This window comes from Triturus cristatus, chromosome 4_2 (genome assembly GCF_964204655.1).
Source record: "Triturus cristatus chromosome 4_2, aTriCri1.1, whole genome shotgun sequence".
In the NCBI taxonomy this organism is placed as follows: domain Eukaryota; kingdom Metazoa; phylum Chordata; class Amphibia; order Caudata; family Salamandridae; genus Triturus; species Triturus cristatus.
The window spans coordinates 273,080,397-273,096,810 of record NC_140586.1 but is presented as its reverse complement, the minus strand read 5'-3'; the positions used below and the strand labels follow the sequence as shown (position 1 = coordinate 273,096,810).

Genomic DNA, 16,414 nt, shown 5'->3' with positions numbered 1-16,414 from the left:
TTTACATACAAATCTTGTCTATATATTACTTGTTGGCTGTGGCTTTGGCTTTATCTACAGTAGCCACATGCTACAGCCTATGCTCCAAAACCACCGTGTGTAACAGAATATAAATAGCTGTAGCATTTAATGTTATATGTGCTAAAATCAGTGAAGTTACAATTGTCAGCAGCTCCTTGTCCTTTGAGAATGCTCTTCAATTCTTTTCTGACCTACAGTGGAGTTGGCTGCAGGACCTGGCCTTTGATCAGGCCCTGTGCCCACCTCCATGTTACTAATTCCTACAGTGCATAATTTTTGCAGTGAACAGCAGAGATGGCTCCAGTCCACTTAAGCCCTCCCCCGGACATCTTTTGGCCATGCGCTGAAGGAGTTGGCCACTGTTCTAGTAAACAATGAGGCTCTCTGCCCTCTCCAACCCCATTTAGATAACCTCCACTGAGCACTGCCTCCAGCCATGTGCAGGAAGGTTTTGCCACAGGTCCTGCCCGGAGCCAGGCCAACACCAACCTCTCATGCAATCAATGCCATTTTGCCTAGCCTTTAACTGTATTCAGTGGGGGTTGGCTAAGGGCATGGCCTCTCTTGCCATCAACTCCCTGCTCTGAATTTCCTTTATTCTTGGTCAGCTGGAGTTGACTAAAGGTCTCTGTTTTCATTGAGGACCTGTACCCACCTCCAATACAACCAACCCCTGTTACATCTGTTGCTGTGTCAGCCCCCATTTGCAAAGCCTTAGGCCATGTGCAGGGTGGGGTTGGCTGCATGGCCTGGCCTGTGACAAGGCTAAGCAGTCAACCCTGGTGTTGATAGAGCCACCGTGCCTGGCCTTTGGCGATAGGCTGGTACGCTGTCTTTTCTTATTTTACTGATCTTTAAAAAAAAAAAAAAGAAATTGTTCCGTACCTCTGAGTCGGGGCAGGATCATTGACCAAGGACATGCAAAATGGCAGCTTTGTGGATACATAATAAGTGTGGCAGGTCCTTTGGTAAGAAATCTGATTTGTTTATTTTTCAAATTTGAATTCTGCTGATCGTCTGCGAATCTGTGGAGGATTTGTAAGTTAACACTTTAGGTATAACCAAAATTAGCTGAACATCGTTTTTGAAATCCTATCATTTTAAAAACTACAGAATAAATTAACACCAAACCACAAAAGGAAATGTTTTGAGTAAAATAATTTATTACGGCTCCCTTGAGCCAACGGGCTGACGAGCCTTGGACCTGCACCTGCGCGCCATGAGAGGTACTTCACCTGTTTTAATTACATTTTGGCAGTCCACGCGGCACCCCTTTACACTGACCTGCTCCCTGCTGACAAGAGGCAACTACCTCGAAACACGTGTCCAGGGATGGCTAATGCAACACATACTTTTCTACATACATCGTGGCATAGGCATACTCGCCGTCGCCACTACATCTACCACAGTTCCTTGGGGCAACTTGCTGGTGTGACGAGCAGAGTGCGACCAACTTTTGAACACTTCTCTAGTATACCCCTTTACTGTTTTCCTCATGGGGTACATCCTTTCAAAATTTGATACTCTGAAAGTTAGTTAGATCCACTAACCTGGATCCAAATTTCATGCAGGTTCATTAAATATTGCCAATATTGCAAATGCACCTATGCCTTTTCAATAGAAAGTGAGACTTGATCATAGCTATGGCATTGCTCGCACAGACTTTGTAACTTATATTAAATATGTGCATATTGTATTCCGTGACCAGCTAAAACGTGCCACTATGTCAGAGATTCTGTGAATGCATTGACTGTGGGCAGTTAGTTAACAAGAATACTTAAAGAGAGGGGCAGCTTGTTTTTTCCTTATGTATTTAGAATACTTTTCATACTATCAATATACGCGGGCTACATGTTTTGTGCAATGATGCAGTTTTTCAATGCTGCCAAAAGATGTATACCAAAACGTTTTTAGAAAAATGAAGACCGATATAAAGAAATATTACAGGCATCCTATTACAACTGATGAGTGCTTAATATGCTCAAACAAAAACCTTCAAAAACTTAATCTCTGCTAGGCCTGAAACTGTGACTAAAATAACATTTAAAATGTAGATAACTGCTAAGGAAAGAAACTAAAATTGTAGGAAAATACCTCTTTTTGCATGATCACTCCCATTTTTTTTACTTAACAAAATTTTTATCGATTTTTATTACAATAATAAGAGCATTTACAGCTCTTGTGGTAAAGTACAGATTGTTGCGGGGTTCCGCACAAAGCCACTATTTCCAATTCGGTCTCGCCCATAGAAGCCCCACCATTTGTCCCAAATTCTTTTGTGGGGGCAGCCCTTTGCCATATTTACAGGTTCTACCATTTGGCGCACCAGTCCATTGCCGTGTGCCAGGCCACAATTGTGGGCAAAGTGGGTGAGTTCCATAGTTGAGCAATTTCTCTCTTTGCGGTTTTCATCTAGGTCTGAGAGTAATCTAAGGAGCACAATGAGGGCTGATGTCTCAAAGGGGCGTTCCAGAACCTATGATAGGATGAGAAGAATTGATTCCCAGGAACTCATTAAAACTAGGCCTGGGTGTGAAATTCTGCTCCACTCATGGAGTTTGCGAAGTTTTCCCCACTCTGTTTAGTGTGGAGTTCCGAAAAACTCTGCGTAGCGATGAGGAGCAGAGTTTTTCCTTGCCCACGGCTCCCAAACATTAAGTTGGCGAATTAGAAAATTCCTACTCAAGTTCACCTCCTATCGAGATTTCTCAATGCGGGCAGTTACAGCTGGTTGCTACCATTCTGGTTGAGAAACCTTCCACTCGCGTTGAGGAAACGGTCATTCGAGTAGCAGAAAGAAGCAGCGCCCTTGTGTGCTGTGTGTGTGGTGCAGTTTGCGCTGATTTTAAAGCATGGGATAAACACCCGGCTCTAAAAATCAGCATGAGCAGAGCAACATATCGTACTCCGCGGCTTTTTGGTCACTTTGTGGGAACTCCGCGGACTCCGCCCAGGCCTTGGTATAACTGGGCAAGACAATACCATGTGAAAGAAGTTTGAGTCCCCCTCTTTTCAGTGCACACAGGCAGCATTTAGGCAACTACGAGCCATCCATAACTCCATCGTCATCAAGTAGGTGGTGTGTAGATAAATTAGTTGGATCAAGCGAAGCCTTAAGGAAATTGATAGTTCTCTCCTGTCCATGTGAGCCTCTCTCGAAGCACTGTCTTCCAGTGATCCTACCCATGTTTCCCTTTTGACCCTCAGCATTGCAAATAGGTCTGGCAAGTTATTGACAAGTGATCTGCACACGTTGAGATGTCTCCCTATGGGCTTCCATTGGGCTAAATTTAGGGGGCTCCCAAATGGAGTCCCCATCGGCTAGTAATGCATGATGGAGCTCCCTGATTTGTTTTTAACTGATTCTTTTGATGTTTGACTCTGTTCACTAGGGACCTGCCAACCCAGCCCCAGTGCATGTGCTGTGACTCCTAAAAACGTGTCGAATTGGTTAAAAAATCTTAATTGGTACATCTAACTTCCATGTAAGTGTCCTTGCATTTGGTACCCAGTGCACCCAGTTAAATGTTTCTAGTGGACTGCAGCACTTATTCTGCCACCACTAAAATGACAATACAAACCATGTCTTCAGGCCTGCCCCTGCCGCCTTAGCGTGCAGTTTTAAAAGTGCAAATTTGACCTGGCCAAGTAAACCTTTTCCCAGGCCTACACCTTCCTTTTTAATACTTTTACGTCCCCCTTAAGTTAGGCCCTAAATGTTCATAGGGCAAGCGTGCATTGTTTTCCACAATTGGACATGTGTACTTAAGTACTTAAGTTTTACGTGTCCTGGTAGTGAAAATCTCCAAAGTCGTTTTTCACTATGGCAAGGCTGACTCTCTCATAGAAAGGCACTGCGTTAAATGATAGCACCCTATAGTTTGGCAGTAATATAATAATTCAAGTGGCTCAGAGGAATGATAATTCACAGTCCATTCTATAGTTTGTCTGTTTCAGGAGCAGCAAGATGTATGGGCCTGCTGCCTACACATTTTTGTAATGCTATTGTGGTAACAGGGCCTCCTACCCAATGGAAATCTCCCATTATCATTTCAATCTATAAAAAAGGTGATAAAGCACCACCAGCCCATATCACTCTTGAATGCTACGGTAAAGGTAATTCGGTGTATATTACTTCACAGATTGGAAAACTGGGCAACTGATAATATTATATTAGTTGATACATAATATAGTTTTAAAAAGGGGTTGGGCACAGTTTATCAATGTATGAATGTGAATATTATAGATGGGAAGTATACAGTGGCTAGAAAGTGTACAATATACCTATAATTTATGGACCTCTCAGCAGCCTTTGACTGCGTTTCACACTCAAAACTGTGGATAATGATGGAGAATCTAGGCACAGAGGCTGGAATCATCACCTTTAGTAGGCAGCTGTATAGTGATGCTAACGCCAGAGTGTGATCCGACAGAGATTGCAAATTTTCAGGTAGCATTAGCATCAGAAAAGGGGTCAGGCAGGGATGGGTTTTAGCCCCTTTATTGTTTTCCCTGTATACAAACCGGATGTGGAATCTGCTTTCAGGTCATGCGTGAAGGATACAGTGTAGATTGAATTGCACCCCCTCCCTATATTACTTTATGCAGATGATGCAGTATTGATTTCTAGAAGACGGAGGAGGTTTGAAGGCTTAATTGATGACTATATTGCTTTTATGTCCAATTTGAATCTGAAAGTTAATGGTGCCAAAACTTATACTATGACCTCTGGGGTTAAACCCAGGAAAAACCCTTATTTTGTGTTGAAGGGCTCAAATTGATTGAAACCCCAACCTTTTCCTACCTGGGGATCTTTTTTGATAGTCATCATTCTTGGAGCACCATGACAGCAAATAGGTGTGCCCAGATGGATAAGTCTACCAATGGGGTATTTTCTTTTACAAAACAATTGGGTGCAAAGCCGATTTGGGAACTCCTCACCATATATAAGAGCAAAAGTGTGGCGGTTATCTCTTATGGTGCTGGGGTATGTGGAGTGGCTAATACACTGTGCATCCAAAGGGTGGAAACATTTTTTCTTTAAACCTTTCAGCTCTTCCCTCAAGTTGTTCGAATTTTATTTTTCACTCTGAAGTGGGGGACTCATATATAACAGATAGGATTAAGATGGCTCTGATTTTCCTGTGGCACTCCAGATGGTCACGAGAGGAAACCGATCTGAATAAACTGATCCTTATGGATTGCTTGATCTTAGATCATGCTCTGAAGATCCTGTGGCTGCGTTAAAAGTCTTGTGTGAGGAGATCGGCCTTCCGGATCTCTTCAATAACCCAAATTCTTGAAGAATGCTTGCTAAGGGAAAGCTGAAACTTTGTGTGCGGAACAAGTTCAAGAAGAAAAGATGAGAGGTGGATACATTAAAGTCTCTGTTGTTGCCTATAGTGCAATGCCCCCCGCCAGGAGGGCCTACAAGCTTACCTGACTCTAGTGCAAAATGTCCAGCACCGGTTCGTTTCAACCAGATTTGGGGTTAATCTGTTGCCACTGATCGTGGGGTTTGCTGCTAATTGATATTCTTTGTCAGATATTTCACCTTGCCCTTGTGTTGGTGTGTCCCCTCTAACGAATTTGCACATTCTATTATTCTGTCCGTACTATGAGCTCTGCAGTACAGTCCAGCTTTGTTATTTCTGCAACAACTAAACAAACCACTGGTCTGCTGCGCAATGAACTCTTATTTATGGCAGATTTAAAAAATGAGGAAATGAGGACAAATTAGAAGTTGGACTCATTTTAAATTGAATTGAATATTTTGTACCGTTATGAGTTTTTTTTAATGATTTTAATTTGAAATGTTATACAATTGCGTGCTTTTATGTACTTTTATTTTACTGAAGAGTAACAAATGAAGTTTATTGATGATAATGATTCAAGGCTTCTATTTAATGGTAATTTAAAATCTAATCTAATGGTAAAGTTGGTTTTAAATGACTATTTTTGAGAATTCCACTTTTAGAAAGTTGGTATTGTCCTGCTCTAGCCAAATGTGCCTTTCTGCTAGTGTTCAGTGTCAATGGCTCTTCTGTGGTGAGATGTTTATTGTTCTCAAACTGTGGATAAAAGGCTTGGGTGTGGGGAGATGTTTTCCCTTGACAGGATTGCCATCTGGGCTGTGCCTAGGAACCTAATTAAACTTAAAAAGGTGTCTACCCTGTCACAAGTAGATAGAACTCCCATACAAGCCCATGTCTTCATTGTACTTATTGCCAACTGGGCACCAATCCCTCAGAACTGGTTTAGAGTCTCTGCAAGAGAGGGTTTGCCCATTATGCTAGCCGCATCTTTGTGTGAGTCCAGGGAGCTCTACCTACAGTAAAATTTCCCTTGTGCAAAGAGGTCCACTGCGGGATAGTTTACAGTAAAACACATGGTAAGTGCTGCAAATGTGGATTGTTTCACCCCTTGGAACTTTTACCCCATTGGCTAGGGAGTGGCCTGGAGTTTCCCAAATCCATAGGCTGGCACTAGGCATAAACGTGGCACTCCCATTACCCTTTTCAGAACACCTCTGGACCTGTAGAAGACAGTAGAAGGGCTGCACCTTTTTTTGAACATGGGCACTGAAACCGCAAGGGCTGTGCCTGCTCCCCACTTGTATCCAGGGCACAAGAGTGGGCTCCACGGGCTAGTTGGCTAGCCTCCTGCTGAGCTTCAGGAACACAAAATCTGCAAGTAGCCCACATCCCTGTTGAACCCAACTGACTAGTTCCTACTGGATTTGCCCAGGATCCTGCTGGTGGCTTCTGGGAGTATGAGCCTGAAACCCAAACTGATAACCAAAAGATCCTGGATCATTGGCTGGTATTGAAGTGTACTTTTTCCTCTTTCAAAATTGTAGGACTGGACACTTAGAAAACTTTTCTGAACATTTTGCAAATAGAACCAGAGGCTACCACCGGACTGCGAATGTAGAACTGCCAGTTGGCTCAACTTGCTCGTTTGCCCCCGCTGATAGGATTTTGACTTCCAAAATTGTTTCTAACTCCGATCGTAGATAAATTCGCCAGTACCAACACCGAGCATCACCCCGACTACATCAACGCCTTTCTGGGGTGTGACTTTGAACATTGCCCTCTTGAAGTTTTCGTGCACTTCAGCTGGCTATGTCAAGGAGCCCCATTTTGGATCCAGCCTGCACCTCGACCTGCTGACCTCTTCAGCGAGGACTTTTGCCCAGAAAAACAACAAAGTCTGAAAGTAAGCTTTCCATCAGGAAGAACCCGGCCCCTGTATCTGTCTTGCGCTCCATTGCGGTCGAGCATAACTTTATACTTTGACCGGATCTAGCGCAACCAGTTACTCCAGTTTGGTACTTTGTGCATTTTAGTGCTAAAATTGTTTAAAACTTTAAAAAAAAATCATATCTCCTGTTCCCTACATCAGATTTATGATGTTTTGGTGTCTATTTGCTCATTACAATTGTAGCGGGATTTTTATTGTGTTGTGTTTTCTACTTTGTAACTGTTTTGTCACTAATAAATGCTGTACACATTTCTCCTAAGCCTGCTTGCTCTGTGCTGCAGTTAGCAAGGGATGAGCTCAGGTTTAATTTATTGAGACCTAACTGGACCTAGTGAGGAATAATGTCATTATTACTGGAAAAGGACTCCTATCCACTTCAACTAATAATACATTTCCTCACCAAAAGTATGTATAACAGATCTTCCGAAAACCTATCCTTTTCCTATTGCCTAAATTTACGTGATTAAAATAACTGGGATGCAAGAGGAAGCAGGATGGAGAGAGAACCGGGAAGGGTGGGGGGTAGGCATCTTCCAATATTTATTTTCGAGCAGGGCCGGACTGGCCGTAGCGGGCGCTGGGCATTTCCCCAGTGGGATGGAATGGTGGGGGCTGGATTTTATCTGGTGAAGGTCCTCATCCAAGGAGAGCATATCATCCTGTTCGAACCCTAGTATTAAATGTTTAGCCGAAACTCATTACAAATACGGGGGACAACAGTTTGAGAATGTTTTCATCCTCCTTTTTTCTGTCCTCACATTTATCTGGAAAGTTCTTCTATAAGAAGCGCACATTCCTGGTTAGTGGTTTTAATAGAGAGGAAGCATTTCACATTATTGAAATGAGAATATGTTTAAGTTCCAACACTAGTGCGTTGTTTTGGATTTTTAGATGTGCATTTACCCGCAAAGTGCACTGTTCTAGTTAATCTACAGGAAATGTTATAATCTGCTACTGGCATGTTTAAAAAAACATAACAATAATTACATTGCTTAAATAGTGATAACCAACGTGATGAGAATATCAAGTCTCACAAGTTTTGTGTTTTTTCTTCTCGAACTGCTTCCAATACATCTTCTTGTGGTGTCCCTAACACTGATTCACTCTATCACTCGTTTTGTGTGGGTCTGTGAGTCTCATATTCTGTGGCAAAACAATTTGTGCTCAACTTGGAAGGGGATACGTTTGTACTGATTGGTGGCTATTTGAAGAAGTTTCAAGATCCATGTATTTTGCCAAATAGATTCAGGTCTGCCCACCCTGATTACTTATCACACCCTGGACCACGTTCTAGGGTACACTGATTCTAATGGTATGGACTTAGCCATTTAATAATCTTAACATTTTTAATAAGCTGAAAACTTGTGAACAAATAGTGAAGGGGAAGGAAATTGGGCCAGGGCAATGAGCACAAGTAGCACTTGGGTAAATAGCGCCCTACGTGGAATCCTGTTTTGGGTAAAAATAAGAGTTTGCAAACGAAACATTACTAGTCACAAAGCCGTAATCGGGACCTTTCGGGGCTGTTCCACTGTCTGGTGGCTAGTGCCTATACCAAGCAATAAGAGATATATTTGGCATAGGAAGAGAAGTGCTTGTGTAACTGGTTATTATTTTTGATGTTTTGATAATTTCTCTAGTTTGTTGCTATACACACACGCACACACACACGCACACACGCACACACACACACTCTCACACTCACACTCACACTCACTCACACACTCACACACCTGTGCATTTATTTTCCTATTATATACACGTAATTGTGTGTCTCATAAAACGACATAATTTTTATGTACTTCTATTTCTTTTAAAGGTGGGCATACAACGGAAGTCCTCAGGTTGCTGAGCTGTCTTTCGCAGTCATATTGTCCAGTGCATTACGTGATTGCTGAATCGGATAAAATGAGCGAAGACAAAATATGCCGCTTTGAGAAAGCACGGGAAAAGGAATTCTCAAAATCCGCTGTAAGTCTTTACTAATATGATTTGAAACTGTTGTTTTCACCTAGGTTTTCACTTCGGGGATAGTCACTGCTTCAACTGTCCTCTGGCTGTACAAAAGTGGACTCCAGGGCCATCTTTAGCTCTGGTGGTGCCTGGTGCAACAATCTTTTTATCATCCCCCCCATGACCTCCTTCCCCACGGATTCCCTCACTACCACCCTCCCAACAGTGTCCCTCATCTCTCCATAGCCCCTCTCTCACATGCATTTGATTTGTTATACTACTCATACCACTGTAGTGTGTCAGAGCAATTGCAGACCGTGCAGTTAAGAGCGGTGTTGATTTCGACAGACAGCAACCAAGGAAAAATAATTATTTATTTAGTTTTCCCTCTGTAGGTCGGTCGGTAGTTTAATTTCCCCTCCAAACCCGGCCCCACTGGTCTTAACTGCACGGGCTGCGGCTGTGTGGGAAAGTGTAAATTCTAGGATAGCATAAGCGTTTCTGTCGCATTAATTTTGCTCTCTGCTGTTCGCCTTTTCACCCAGCCTGTGTCCTTAACTCTAGCTGACCTCTCTGACATGGTCAATCTGATGTACGTGCTGGGGGGCTGCAGCTGCCGGTGCACCTGGTCTTAGATGTTATCAAATGATTGCTTATTGCTGCCATAAATATTCCTTACTCCCCCTCCTCATCTCCTGACCACCTGGTCACCCATCTGCTCTTGTTTGCCTATAGCTATTTCCATGCTTAAACCTGTTCCCTCCAGATTTCCTTCCCATGCGATTACATTGCAACAAACAGTATATAAGAATGATGGTTTTTGCATTCAATGTACTTCCTCCCACAACACTCGAGGGTGTTGTTCGGACGCGGTACCGCTCATGAGTGTTTTATAAACTTGGTTTGTTTTACTTCACTCCAGTGCCGATCTCTCTTTTGTTAGTCTTCGGACCCGTGGACGAGAGGGTGACCCTGCACCAGTGTGCCCTCATGGGGGTACATTTCCACAATTGGCGCCCAGCAAGTGGGACCCCATCAGAGATACGGCCGTCTGAAGGAGTGGTCTTGACGGAAAATCGAAATTATCATTGAGGACGCTCACTGCATGAGAAGACCTTTGTCTTTGCAGCCAATGTGAAGTTTATGGTTTTCCTGACTTGACCCTCCGGGTGGTGGCTCGTCTCAACTGGGGCTTCTTTGGCGAATTTGCAGTGACCATTAGGTCGACCAGAGATCGGCAGGTGGGAGTTGAAGACTTCTGTTTGGTAAGGTTGCTGATGCGTCACTCTTGATTCTATGTCAGGACTGGAGGCGAGGATTATGCCTTCTTTCTCCACTTTATTCATACAGCAGCACAGAAAGAACAACAAAGACTACGTTTCCCATGAACCATAGGGAAAAAAGTAGTCATCAACATTGTGTAAACAACCAATCAAAGAAACGAAAAGCGTCCAATCAGAGCTTCTGCAGTTCCTCATAGTCCCTTGTTAGTGTCCAGATCTCCTCTTTCTTCGCTGCTGCGCAGCCAGTTAAGTCCCCTCAGGGTTTTTCTACTGTTTGGGGGGCTTTGTAATGTCCTTTCATGACTACTTTGGGCTTTTTTTGATGATGTATTCTGCGCTATCAGGGCACATTGATCAGATTTATTGAATTGTGGCAAGGTTTTTCGTCAGGTTGACGCATTGCTGTGGTGCGTTAATTTCGCGTGATTTGCAAGTGTATGCTTTGAATTGCCTTTCTTTTTCCCCTGTTTTTAGGTGGGGGGGTTTTTCATTGGCAATTCGGGTTTTTCATTGGCCGCGGGACCGAGAGTCGTCTCTCGCTCCTACGTGGTGGTGCTGGCACGCTCTGGTCCTCCCGCCGCCTGGGGGCGCGAGAGGCGGCGACTGAACGCGACGCAGCTCTGGTTTTTCAACAGTTTCCAGAGACGCGCGCGCGTTCGGTTGCCACTGGAGCACTGGGCTGAGAGAGACACCGAGTACTTCGGTCTGTACCGGTCCCGCGAGCCTGTTATTTCGCTCGCGGGCCTGTTTTGCATATTTGACGCTCGTATCCCAGCAATTGCTTTCAAAGGGGATTCGAGTCTTGTATTTAGCACGATAGTGCTGACGCCTCCCCGGAGGTCGGGTACTTGCCGTTAGGCTTGCTTTGGGGACGTTTTCCAGCCCAGATCGATCTGCATAGTTTTGAATTGGTTTTTCAGCCAGCCTTTTTTGTCCCCTCAGGGCTAGTCACCTTGCAAAGAAATTGTGGTTCTGCCACGTGTAAACACTTTAAACTGACACCCAGTTGTGAATAATTTATTTGCGAGTGTAGCGCAAAAGTCACCTTGCCCTTCCTCACCTGTAATGGATTTTTACGGGGATTATCATGACGAAGAGGAGGATCCTCTGGCGGATATGCCATGGGGCGATGCTTTTTATGAAGCGGTGGATACCTCTATTTACAGGGCAGTGGACCAAGCCATTTCTCCTTTGGAGGACAGGCTGACGCAAAAAATTGAGCAAGCATTTTTGCGACTTGAACGTAAGACATCTCTATCTTCTAATGCACAGGAACTCCCGGGCCCTCCCCTCCTAAACGCCCCTGTGCCCCGGGGGTAGATGTGGACGCTTTTGAGCGCCTCAAACAGGCCTTTATTGATAGCCATCCTATGGGAGGTACTGGCGACACGCTAGCTCTTAACCTCACTCCCTCCCCTGCACTTCCAGGTCCTTCAGGGGATCCCGACGCCAGCCCGTCTAGGTCTTGGCTTCCGACCCGACCCTCGCAGGTCCCTTTGGTGCCTTCTGACTTGCAGCCGCCCCCTACACCTTCTGACATGTTGGAACCTAATGACATCGTCCATCCTCGCTCCTCAGACTGGGTCCCAGCGGACAAGGTAGCGACGTACGTCGCAGAACATATCCGGCGCCCGCTTGAAAAGGAGGCCCGCAACTGTCTCAGAGCGGAGTGTCCTCGCCCTTCTCTTGAGGGTAAAGTTGCCCTGACCCCAGATATTGACCCGAGAATGTTAACATTCCTGCAGAAATTCATTCGAGACCCCAAAAAGGGCATTGATAGGTCTTGGAGGGTGTGCCAAGATAAGCTCTTGGACGCCCTGGGACCCGCCACAAAAATTCTGGATATGGCTGAGGAAGCAAAGGCTTCGGGGTCGATGATTTCACCCGAAACGCTATCGGGCTGGGCTCCGCGAGTGGTGGTCTTCCTCGGCAACGCCAACTGTGCCCTCTCCACCGAGCGGCGGAAGTCCCTTCTGATTAAAATTGACCCAAGACTTGGCGGATTCAGAAGCAGTGGCGGTCGCCCAAGGGGGACTTTTTGGAGAGCCCTTCATTAAGGAACTGGGCAAGTTTGTAAACACCTTTACGTCATTGGACAGGGCGCAGTCCACTATTAAAAAAGTGTTCCCTCGGGTTTTTCGAGGGGCCGGTCGAGGAAGGGGCCGCTCGACAAAATCACCAAGTCAACCAGAGAGGCTCCGGTCAGTATCAGGACCAGTCGAAATTTGGAAATTTCTACCCCACAAGAGGACGCCGTGGCAAAGGCAGAGGTCACAGGGGAGGAATGTCTAGCGCAAACTCTGGTGAGTGTTACCCTTTTTTCCCCACAAAGCATAGGGGGGCGCCTGGCAAGCTGGTACGGGGCATGGTCATCCCTCACCCGCGATGCCTGGGTTCTTCAGACGATAAGGGGATTTCACATAGAATTTTTCCGAAATCCTGTTCAAAGGGTTCCCCCGCGTCCCATTCAGTTTTCAGTTCATGATGCGCTCCTGGTGGACGAAGAGGTAGCTTCCTTGCTTCGCAAGGGCGCTATCTCACTCGTAACGCTCCACCTGCGGGGTTTCCTCAGCAATCTGTTTTTAGGGGACAAGTCCGATGGAGGCAAGCGTCCGGTCATAAACCTCAGCGAGTTCAACGGGTGGTTGGTTTACCGCTATTTCAAAATGGAGGGTATTCACCTCCTGCGGGATGTTCTCCGTTCTCACGACTGGATGGTTCGTTTGGACTTGAAGGACGCTTATCTGGTGATTCCTATTTTTCGGCCTCACCGCCGTTTCCTTCAATTCGAGTGGCGTCACCGGATTTACGAGTTCACATTCCTCCCTTTCGGGGCTGTCTTCTGCACCCTGGTGCTTCACAAAGGTGCTCAAACCAGCGGTGGAATTCCTGAGAGTTCGTGGGGTCAGGTTGATCGTCTATTTAGACGATCTCCTCCTGATGGCTTCCTGTCCCAATCTTTTGGCCGACCATCTACAGATGACAGTGTCCTTGCTTCAGGACCTCGGTTTTGTGATCAATGGGAAGAAGTCCCGTCTCCAGCCGGCTCAGTCTGTTTACTTTTTGGGGTTCGTCATCAACTCCAGGGCCTCCACTCTAAGCCTGCCGTCCAGGAAACTTACAAAGATCCGCCACGAGTTGCGTCGCGTTCTAGCTCAACAGCGCATCTCTCTCCGCCAGCTGGCCCGGGTCGTAGGACTTCTGTCTGCTTCTATCCAGGCGATTTTTCCGGGTCCGCTCCACTACAGGGCCCTACACCGTCTCAAGGCGTACTTTCTGCGGAAGGGGTATTCGTACTCCCACAAGATCCGCCTATCCGACGAAGCTCGGAACGAGATCCAGTGGTGGTTAACACACATGGAGGCATGGAACGGCAGGGCAATTTTCGGTTCCGTTCCGGATTTGGTCATCGAATCGGACGCCAGCAGGCTTGGTTGGGGCGCTCGCTGCGGGGATCTTTCCACAGGAGGCGTGTGGTCTCCCGACGAACAGAAATTACATATAAATTGTCTCGAGCTTCTGGCCGGCTCGTTTGCCGTAAAATGTTGGACCAGAGACTCAGTACAGTCTTGCGTACTGTTGAAAATGGACAACGTGTCAGCTGTCCGTTATATCAACCATCTCGGAGGCACCAAGTCGAAAGCTCTCTCGGATCTGGCGGCGAGCTTCTGGCAGTATTGCCTAGACAGTCAGGTATCGGTCACAGCGGAGTATCTGCCGGGCCGAGACAACGTGGAGGCCGATTATCAATCGCGTCACTTCCGAGAATCCAGCCTCTGGAAGTTGGACCATTTGGTGTTTGCCTCCCTCAGCAATCTTTGGGGTCCGTTTACGGCAGATCTATTTGCATCTCGCCTGGACCACCAGCTTCCGAGATTTTTCAGCTGGAAGTCCGACCCTCGGGCTGCGGCCACAGATGCGTTTCTCCAGGACTGGAGCGTGGATCGCGGCTATGCGTTCTCTCCTTTTGTGATGATTACCCGGACAACGGCTCAAGTCCGCAGGCAGCAAGCAGATTTGGTTCTCATCACACCTCTGTGAAGGTCTCAAGTGTGGTTTCCAGTTATGCTGGAACTTTCATGGGATTTTCCAATCCTACTCCCCCGGTTTCCGGATCTCCTCAAGGATCCGTACGGCAATCCTCATCCTCTAGTGTCAGCAAACTCGTTGTGGCTCATGGCGTGGAGGATTTCCGGGGTAGATGGCAAGCCCCGGGCCTTTCGCGATCAGCTGAAGAGCTCATCTCTAAAGCCTGGGCGGATAGCATCATTAAACGATACAAATCTGCGTGGGGCAGATGGTTCCGTTGGTGTTTGCGACGGGGTTTCGATCCCGTGGTCGCGGATGTGGTCCATGTTGTAAATTTTTTGGCGCATTTGGCTTCTAATGGCTTTGCGTATAGGTCTATTAACATTTTCAGGTCGGCCATTTCCTCAGGTCACGTCCCGGTTGGTGGTTCGGCGGTGGGTGAAAACCCTGTGGTTTGCAGGCTCCTTCGGGGCATTTGACTTTCCCTACCTCTGGAACCGCGGTATTCGGCTCTGTGGGATGTTAATCAGGTCTTAAATCTCTTCCTGTCTTGGCAACCCAATAGGTTTTTATCCCGTAAGGAGCTGTCAGCGAAGCTTGCAATGCTTCTCTGCTTGATCTCTTGCCATAGAGTGTCTGATGTGCGCGCTCTAGATATCTCGGGTCGGATGTTTACTCCAGATGGGGTGACATTTACCCTTTCTCGCCGGACAAAGTGCCATACAAGAGTTGTCTCTTACCCGGCCTTCGCGGATTCTCCAAAGCTCTGTGTGGTCCGTTGCCTCAAGGCCTACGAGGAAATGACGGAAGACTATCGTCCTCCGGGAGAGCGTCAGCTGCTCATTGCGCTCCGGAAACCCTTTAAGGCTGTTTCCTCTCCCACCATCGCGAGATGGGTGCGTTGGGTGATGCAAGAGGCTGGCATTAGCCTCCGGCATTTTGGGGCTCATTCCGCAAGAGGGGCTATGGCCTCGAAGGCGTTTGGTCTGGGTGCCCGCTTGGAGGATATCCTCAATGCGGCGGACTGGTCCTCGGATTCCACCTTTAAACGGTTTTACTTCAAGCCAATTCTCAATATGGCTCAACTGGTTGTGGGCAAGCTTTAAACAAGCATAATCCTCGCCTCCAGTCCTGACATAGAATGAAAAATTTCCTAGCTATCGTAACGGAAAGTTTCAATTCTATTAAGGACTCGGAGGCGAGGATTATCCCGCCCTGTGTTCTCAGAGGAGATCCCTCCCCGTATAGAAGTAAGTAAATTCTTTCCTTCATGTTTATGCCGAAGGAAGTAGTGCTTGATGATATGTTCTAACTACCGATTCCGTTGGCTTTTTCTGAATTGCTACCTAGGGTTGTGTTTTCCCCTTGGTAATACTGCCTTGTTTGTTGCAGGTTCGGATACCCACAAACAGGACACCTGAAGTGGAGTACTGGGCTGTCTTCGCGCTCCGAAAGAGGAGATCTGGACACTAACACGGGACTATGAGGAACTGCAGAAGCTCTGATTGGACGCTTTTCGTTTCTTTGATTGGTTGTTTACACAATGTTGATGACTACTTTTTTTCCCTATGGTTTATGGGAAACGTAGTCTTTGTTGTTCTTTCTGTGCTGCTGTATGAATAAAGTGGAGAAAGAAGGCATAATCCTCGCCTCCGAGTCCTTAATAGAATTGAAACTTTACGTTACGATAGCTAGGAAATGTTTCATTGTTTGGTTTGGTTTTGTTATTCATTCTTTGCAAAGACTGAAGACGGGTATTGTGGGGATTTTTCTCCTTCTGAAGTTTGTTTGGATAGTAATATTTTACATATATTTGTTAAAACATGCCTGTTTTTAGTAAACTTCGTAAGTGGTGCTGCTGTTGC

The 16,414-nt window shown here is 46.1% G+C and overlaps 1 protein-coding gene across 1 annotated transcript in view; it reads left to right on the top strand.

Annotated features, from left to right (window-relative positions):
* The window catches only part of ALG14 (ALG14 UDP-N-acetylglucosaminyltransferase subunit), a 260,079-nt gene that overhangs the window by 13,144 nt on the left and 230,521 nt on the right, over positions 1–16,414 (top strand). The window contains exon 2 of the mRNA XM_085601494.1: positions 9,104–9,255. Within this exon, the coding sequence (XP_085457620.1) occupies positions 9,104–9,255 (152 nt within the window). The remainder of the gene's footprint in view (positions 1–9,103; positions 9,256–16,414) is intronic.